General features: G+C 36.1%; 1 protein-coding gene across 6 annotated transcripts in view; it reads right to left on the bottom strand.

Annotated features, from left to right (window-relative positions):
* Nucleotides 1-352: 352 nt before the first annotated feature.
* The window catches only part of osbpl6 (oxysterol binding protein-like 6), a 68233-nt gene continuing 59880 nt past the window's right edge, over nucleotides 353-8705 (bottom strand). For all 6 annotated transcript variants that reach the window (XM_051119146.1, XM_051119150.1, XM_051119151.1 and 3 more), the window contains 6 exons: nucleotides 8565-8643; nucleotides 8331-8475; nucleotides 8076-8220; nucleotides 5560-5686; nucleotides 4307-4429; nucleotides 353-1215 (listed from right to left, as the gene is read on the bottom strand). In XM_051119146.1, coding sequence (XP_050975103.1) covers nucleotides 1107-1215; nucleotides 4307-4429; nucleotides 5560-5686; nucleotides 8076-8220; nucleotides 8331-8475; nucleotides 8565-8643 — 728 coding nt within the window. In that variant the 3' untranslated portion in view covers nucleotides 353-1106. The remainder of the gene's footprint in view (nucleotides 1216-4306; nucleotides 4430-5559; nucleotides 5687-8075; nucleotides 8221-8330; nucleotides 8476-8564; nucleotides 8644-8705) is intronic.

Below are 8705 nucleotides of genomic sequence, written 5' to 3'. Positions count from 1 at the left end.
CACATACATAGAGCACATCAAATATGGTAAACATGGAAGCTTGTTTTACAACAACTTTATAACCTTTTTGGATCTTACAAGTTTTGGTTACCTGGAATTGGACAGAAGCTGCTCAGGTTTTATTAAAAGTACTCAAACATTTAAACATTAACAAAAGTCTTCTGGGTTTGGACATGAGGGTGAGAAAATTACAGTTTTTTAATTTTCGGGAGAACTATCCCTTTAAATGCAACGTGCAACTGACTTCTGGTTCAACCAACGGTGTGACTTGAGGGCGAAAACTACCTGTACTAAACTGTTTCGCAGGTCACTGATTAGTTTTTCTGAAGGTGGCGAGTGCTTGTAGAACCTGTTTGGAGAAAATAATTTCTTGAATTGGTTTGGTGCCGTTAGCGGTGCATAAATGTCACACGTCTGCTTTAAATTAAGAGCGCTAATGTACAGTTGCAGCTACAGAGATACAGGAGTCCGTGAGTCCTGGGGCGTCTTGTGGTCTTGCTGCACAGTGTTGCAGGTTGGGTCCAGGAACTCTCTTTCAGGCTTGATTCTTTGGAGAGGTTTGAAAGGTGGAGCGCACAATTATAAAACCGGCACACGTTCAGCGCACTGAGCCGCCCCTCTGATGGCTGCCTTAATTAACTGCAAAAGCGATTCCCTTCTTTTGGTCGTTTACAAAAATACCACTAAAATCGTCTAAATGTAGTTTATGTAACATATTGCAGATGAAAGCTGCCATCTACACATGCAGAATGTAACCAAGAGCAAATTCGGTCCATTTAAATTAAGAAGTGGAGGGAATTTCACTAAAAGCATAAAACTTTGTTGTTGAGAAGCGACTTCTTAAGGCAAGGACTTAACAGGAAGCACAACCGGCTTCATGTGGACAGCTCTCACTGTTGCCCTGACAACAGCGCTGTCTCTCTGTTACTATGGAGAGGGAGACTATGGAGGCGGAGCCTGCCGAAGTGATGTGGAGAGAGTCTTTTTTTTCAGTCCTTTTCTGGAGATAAAATCCAAATCTAGATGGAAGTCCCAGGCTGCTCCTGTTCTGCATAGTAAGCATCTGCAGTCAGCAGTGAAGGCGTCATCAGCACAGGTATCTGGATCTACCACAGCTGAGGGTTTTCTAGTTTGAGGAAGCCAGGGTCCTTGCGCAGTTCCCAGTATGTGTTGTTAGACACCCATCTCTCCCTCTGGTGACTGTCCATAACCTTCCTGTTACACAGAGGAAGCACAGGTTAAGTTAGTCTTAAATATGTTCTTAAGAACATCATCACAGCCTTTGGTGGTATTAAACTGTAAGGCAGCTCTTATTAAAGATTTGTGATCAACTCAATGAGAAACACTTCAAAGACTGCTTGTGTTCTACTTCGGCTGCGGCTGGATTTAACCAATCAGAGAGATTTCCTGCTTGCAGTCGGGGGAGTTGAAAATGGAGTATTTGCATGCTTTATCGCAGATGAAGTGGATCAGATGCAAGATTTATCAAATACACAGACGTTCTCACGTATTGAAACAGAAAAACTTTATGCAATGCTTAATATAGTTCCTGTATGACAAAGAATGAAGACAAATATAAGCCTATAATATTGAAACACACACTTGAACACACCTTACACTTGTGTACATCCTGAGTGATATTGCAAGATATTATATCTGGCTTGTGTTATCTTGTAATGGCTAATAATTGAAACAGCTCGGACTGACTAAACCATTACCTTTGTCGATTTAAGACAAACTGGATATTATCCTAATTTTAAGAGGTTATTTATGATGTTTAAGAAGAAATGCCCCTTGATCGATTTTAAACCAGTTTTTCTTTATAATATTAGTAGTACATGTGACCCTGGACCACTTTTAAATTGAAATTTATACATCATCTTAATAAGCTTTCCATTTGTTTGTTAGGATAGGACAATATTTGGCTGAGATATGACTATTTGAAAATCTGGAAACTAATGGTGCAAGAAAATCAAAATATTGAGAAAACTTGTCCAAATGAAGTTCTTAGCAATGCATATTACTAATCAAAAATTAAGTTTTGATATATTTATGATAAGAAATTTACAAAATATCTTCATGGAACATGATGTTTACTTAATATCCTAATGATTTTTGGCATAAAAAAAATTTAAATAATTTTGACACAGTGTATTTTTGGCTATTGCTACAAATATACCTTTGCTATTTAAGACTGGTTTTGGGGTCCAGGGTCTTTTTTTCAAAAGGTTTTGTCAAAAGGCAACACCACAGCCCATTTCTGTTTTGTCTAGTCATGTAACACTAATTTAAAATATAAAATTAAAAAATCAAAATCACATTTCTACTGCATAGACAGCCAAGCTTTTTTAAAAGCCTGTCTTGACAGCAGTCAATTCCCCCAGAGTTTTATCTCTAGAACAACCATAAGAAGAAAAAAAAAAACATGAACATTCTTTAGAATCCAGCCCCAGGCTACAGAAAAAAAAAAAATATTTTATATTTTTATATTTTATAATATATTTTTATTTTTCTAACCTCAGGCCCCAAATTCTAATAATTCCCCTCATCATTCATTGAAGAAAGCATAATTTCAACCCTGTCATAGTGTGAAATTTGTATGTTTATAATATGAATGGATATATCCTGGCAGGATCACCCAGCTTCAGTGTGGCGTGTAATAAACCACACATAAGTTACAAAATTTCCTCTTCCAAATTGGGTTTGCACAACACATTCAGTCCTGTTATACTGAAAAATACATTTGCAGTTGAATGTTATGGGTCACTGGAAAAAATGCCCAATAACAATGTTAGTTTGCAAATACTGCTATTAGTATATTGTGTAAATAACTGCTGAGCTTTATAAGGACAATATAAGTGTATAATATAAGTGTAACCATAATTTTTGCATAAACATATTTTGCATAAAACATATTTTTTCACAGAAACTACACACAACATCAATTTAAATCAATTTAAAATAAACTGTACTATAAATGTAATTTTTAATTTATATAACCCAGGGTGCTGGGTGATTACATATTAAGGACTAAAAGTTAGTATAATTACAGTAGTCATTAAAATTAGTCAGAATGAATTGCTAACATTATTGTGACTGTTGAATTTCTCTGAATTGCAATTAGCCTTGTTTTTTGAGGTAAACATTTCAGTATTTCTCTCCATATAGTGGACTTTAATAATGCCCCGGAGTTTGAACTTCCAAAATGCAGTTTAATTGCAGCTTCAAAGGGCTCTAAACGATCCCAGGCGATCACGAAGGGTCTTATCTAGCGAAACAATCAGTTATTTTAAAAACAAAAGTACAATTTATATACTTTTTAACCTCAAATGCTCGTCTTGTCTAGCTCTGTGTGAACTCTGTGTATTCTGGTTCATGACAGTTAGGGTTGAAAAACTCTATCTCATTTTCTTCTTCAACTTCAAAATCATCCTACATCGCTGTTTTATCTTTTTTGTAAAGGCTGTTTGAGATGGGAGTTTTTTGGCCTACCCTAACTGTCTTGAACCAGAATACACAGAGTTCATGCAGAGCTAGACAAGATGAGCATTTGATCTTAAAAAGTATATAAACTATACTTATTTTTGAAAATAACTGATTGTTTTGCTAGATCAGACCCTTCTTCCTTGCCTGGGATCATTTAGAGCCCTTTGAAGCTGCGTTTAAACTGCATTTTGGAAGTCAAAATTCACGGGCACCAATGAAGTCCACTACATGGAGAAAATTCCCAAAATGTTTTCCTCAAAAAATACAATTTCTTTACGACTGAAGAAAGAAAGAAAGACATGAACATCTTGGATGACAAGGGGGTGAGCAAATTATCTGTAATTTTTCGTTCTGGAAGTGAACTTCTTCTTTAAGATATTTCTGATGGAATCCCAGCATAAACAGATGAACCACTGATGTCACATGGACTATTTTAACAATGTTCTTACTACTTTTATGGGCCTTGAACGTGCTTGGACCCTTGCTGTCTGTGCAGGATCAGAAAGCTCTTGAATTTCATCAGAAATATCTTAATTTGTGCTTTGATGAACAAAGGTCGTACACGTTTGGAATGACATGAGGGTGAGTAATTAATGATAGAACTTTTATTTTTACCATCCCTTTATTTAAATGTAAATTTCAAACTCATTTATAGTTTTTTCCTATTTCAAATTATACATTTTGGCCAAAGCCTCTAAAACGGTTGAATCCTCATTAAAACCTGAGAGCTTGAACGGATCAATATGGAGAGAAGGTCTCGTCTGCATGACAGGAGTTCAATAGCAGAAGAAGAAGAGGCAGACCGATGAAGTGCACTCACTTAAAGAATCGCGGCTGGTATTTGATGTTGTTCTCCTCCAGCCACTTCCTCCTGCTTCTCTGCTGCTCTTCGATTCTTTGTTTCTCAGCTGATGCCATCTGGACATTTCCTTCCTCCAGATACCTGTGAGACACATTAAACCACAGCTTCATCACAAATGATTACTCAGCGCAAACTTTGTTCCACTGGTTTCTAGGAGTGTGAAAGAGCTGAACTAAGCAACAATTCTCGCTGAGAACAGAAAGATACATTTGATACACTTCAAAATCGAGTTTAATTACACAGTGACATGAAAGACTGAGCATTTCATTAGTTCATTCAGTTTTTTACTCAAAATATCAAGTGAAAACAGGCACTGATCCAAGAGATGGAAGTTTTACTTGATTAGTGTTGAAACAGCTACATTTCCCCTTTTTTAATTAAAATTAATCACATACTGTATGAACACAGTGTTAACACACATGTCCCAGTTCATTTTATTGAAATTCTATTATCAAATGATCAAAAAAGTACTACATTTCTAATTTTTGCTATATTTAATTTCTAAAGTTTTGGAAGTTTCTTATCTATATACATCTAATATTTGTATTTTATTTCAGCTGAAGTCAATTAACGAAAATGTGTGTGTTTTTTTTAAATAGTTTCTGTTTTGTTAATATTAACACTGAAAGTGACTTTCAACAACAATTTCTGCTCGTTCTGGCATGCAAAATTTATTTAATGTATTTAACTTTTAACAGGTACAACATTTAAAATTGTCTTCTGGCTTCTGGGCCTAAAATATTGATACAAAGTGGTGTCAAATGCTTTCTAAAATGACAATGTCACTCAACCTAATACCATCTGCCAGCCGCTAGTAATAGCAAATAGTCTTAACAGCATGTGGTTTTCTGGTCAATTTGTTACAAAGGGACTGACTGGAATTATTTCTTTTCATGAACCATCTTCATTGTTCTCATTTATTTCATCTATGTTACTTTCACTTTGCGGTTTTACATCATTATTGCATGTGTCACATCATTTCATTGAGTCTTTATAAGATGAGGTTTTTCTACAACACAATCGCATGAAAAGCCTCAGCTGTCAAAGCCTTACAAAGACAAGCAAGGCTTTATGGAATCCTTCAAGACAAGGTCAAAATCTTCTTCTCATCAAAATCGTCTTCTTCTTGTGAGGCTGTGGATCACTTGTCTCTGGCAGTAAACTACAGTATGTTTTTACAGTACGAGTGTAATATGAGACACTATGTATACCTCTGGTCCGGCCTGAATCGAGCATCTGTTGGTGGCAGCAGCTCCTTGAGCTCAGGGCAGAGCTCATTGAGCTCTATAGCAAACCTGCTGAAGCCGTAGTACAGCTCATAATCAGTGGGCATAGACCCTGAACACACAAACACAACATTCATTTACACACCAAAGGGAGTTATCAATGTAAGTGGAACATTAGCATTAGCATTAGCATCACTCTCAAACATCCGACTGCCTGCGCAGCATTACATCTGCCCTCTGTTGTGTTGTGTAAGGTCATAAATGCAAATGAGTGCTAAATTGAAAGCATTTATCATCATGGATATTTCCAACTGGCCATCAAAGTGTACTTTATTAAATTACAACAGATCTGAGTGCTTTTTTACCCATGTACTTTTTTGCCACAGTGTCTAGGTAGTTACTTGTTGGACAAAGTCACTCACCAAGTCTCCCACTCACTTTCTTCTTCTTACTGTTCAAATGTTTGGGGTCACATAGATTTTTTACAGTAAAGTAGCAATAAAGTCAAACAATACTGTAATATTAAACAGCTGAATTTCAGCATTACTCCAGTCTTTAGTGTTACATAATCCTTCAGAAATCATTCTAATATGCTGATCTGCTGCTCAAGAAACATTTATTATTATCAATGCTGAAAACAGCCGTTCTGCTTAATACTTGTATATGCTCGATGAATGGAAAGTTTATAAAATAGCATTTATTTAAAATAGAAATCTTTTGTAAAGTACAGTCTTTACTGTCATTTTTGATCAACTTAATGTGTCCTTTCTTAATAAAAGTATTAATTAAGTATTAAAAAAAAAAAAAATCATAATGACTCCAAACGTTTGGTAATTGATGAGATATACATTACACAGCATAAATGAAACTTAACAAATTCCCTCTGAAACTTAACAAATTCAGCAATTACTTTTTACTTAGAAGACATGTTAGGGTTCTTTTGAGATATAATATTCCAACAATTCTGCTTGATCATTCACCAAAGAAGAATGTTAAAATTATTTAGGAAACTACAATTTTCTTATCAACGTGATAAAATGTTGCATTGCAGAAATGAGTACACCTTTCTGAAGTTACTAAATAAAACTAAATAAACATTTCTGGTGTAACTTTAAGGCAAGTTTTGATCAACAGGTATGTATGTTGAACAGTTAAGTAGTTTCTTGACAATTAAGTGTTATGTAGCCTAATGAATCATACTGAATCTGAATCATTAGACTTAATGATGGCAACAATGAAACCACTTGAGAGAGAACTGTCAGGAGATTTATTTCTTAGCATAAAAGAGGACAATGGTACAAGAGGAATACCAAATTATTGTTTATATTATATTATATTATAAGTGTGAAAATATAGCAAAAGTAACACAGAAATTCAAAAACAATGGACTTGTGACAAATCTCTGAATTCTTGCTAGAAAAAAAGCAGGAGAAATACAATGCAAGTGACTCAGAGCTGGCAAAAGAGTGACACTTTATCCCACAGAATATGACGCAGCCTGCAGAAGTGCCTACTGTAGCCAAGGCACAATAAACTCATTTAGCTTTTTCTAAGGCCCATATTTACAAAATATAGATTTCTGGGAATCCATACTCTGGTCTCAAGAGACCAAGTCAATTATTTCAGAGCATCCAAAATGTTATGTTGTTGCTAGAGGAGGAGTACAGTGAGAAATGCCTGGTTCCCACAGTGATGTTCAGTGGTAGTAAATCTTTTTATAGGGATGTATGAGTGCTGAAGGTGTGAGGGAGTTGTGCTTTATTAATGATGTCATGAATTCACACACCACTGTGTGATTCAATGCAAAAACCTGAAACAGAAGATGCTACCCTCTCCACATTCCCTGCATTGTTGGCCTTTTTTTAACATGACAATGAAGATATTCATTCTCCCAAGGTGAAAATCCTTCAGTAGACATTTGTTTCACTCAGTCTTAACACTCATGAGCAGCTGTTGGGGATTCTGTAGAGACGAGCTGAACAACACTCCATATTAAAGACCAGGGCATTTAAGCAGGTCGTCCTCCAGGAGAGATGTGAAAATTTGTCATGAACTTGTACACTCAGTGCCAAGAAGGGTCAAAGCAGTGTATTTAAAGTTATACTTAAAGGAGATATCTAGTACTTAAAAGGACATATTATGTACTAGAATATTACATTTTGTTGAATTAAATCTAGTGTGTACTCATTTTTGCAATCTCTAATTTAACAAAAACGGCTAATTTACTTATTTTACAGATATTAATGGCATATATTTCTTGTTTTTATTAAGAATGTTTTTATTGTGTTCAATACATTTCAATTTTGCCATCTTTCTATGAATTATGTTAGTGATCATTAAGAAAAAGCATTTTTTATTCTTAATCAAAGGGGGTGTACTCATTTATGCTATGCACTGTACGTCTAAAACCCTTTTATGTTTTATACTTTTATATTGTGCCGGTCTATTTTAACTAGCAATTGGCACATGGTGTTCATTCTGGACCCCGTGAGTGTATATACCTGGTCTCCAGATGCATTTGGCTGAAGGTGGGACTCCACAGTACAGACCCTCATGCCATTTCCCAAACAGTCTGTGAATGATTTTTCCATCCTGGTCCATCACTGATCCTTGCACCTCGTTCACATTTGAGCTCCAGTAGTTTCCCTGGACCCAAACACACACATACACACATTAGGGCTGGGAATCTCTAGATACCCAACATTTAGATTCTGATTCATAATATGATTATGAAACAGCTGCAGACGTGTATGCACCTTAACAAAGGTGAGTTTGCAGATGTAGGTAGTGTTGCGGGTGTTTCTGATCGTGACCTCGCCGTAATGTTCGATCCATCGCCTCCCGCTCAGAATGTTGTGGACGCACGTCGTCACCTTGTTCCACTCATAGTGATCACCATAACTACAGACACATGCCAAAAACATGACGCTGAGGGTCAGGCAGATGAAGGGACAGACGCAGGGAAAAGAAATGTTGCAGAGAAGCTGTACCTGGGCAGCATGACATTCACTGTTCCAATGGGAAGAATCTCCATAGACTTTCCCCAAAACTTGTTCTTCCATCTGACGTCTGAAGCACGAACACATAAACACACTTGAGTGTGATAATAAAAGGCTTTGAGAGAAAAATAC

The sequence above is a fragment of the Labeo rohita genome, chromosome 9, assembly GCF_022985175.1.
Source record: "Labeo rohita strain BAU-BD-2019 chromosome 9, IGBB_LRoh.1.0, whole genome shotgun sequence".
Taxonomy (NCBI): Eukaryota; Metazoa; Chordata; class Actinopteri; order Cypriniformes; family Cyprinidae; genus Labeo; species Labeo rohita.
The sequence above is the reverse complement of the archived record's forward strand: the minus strand, read 5'-3'. Positions and strand labels throughout refer to the sequence as shown.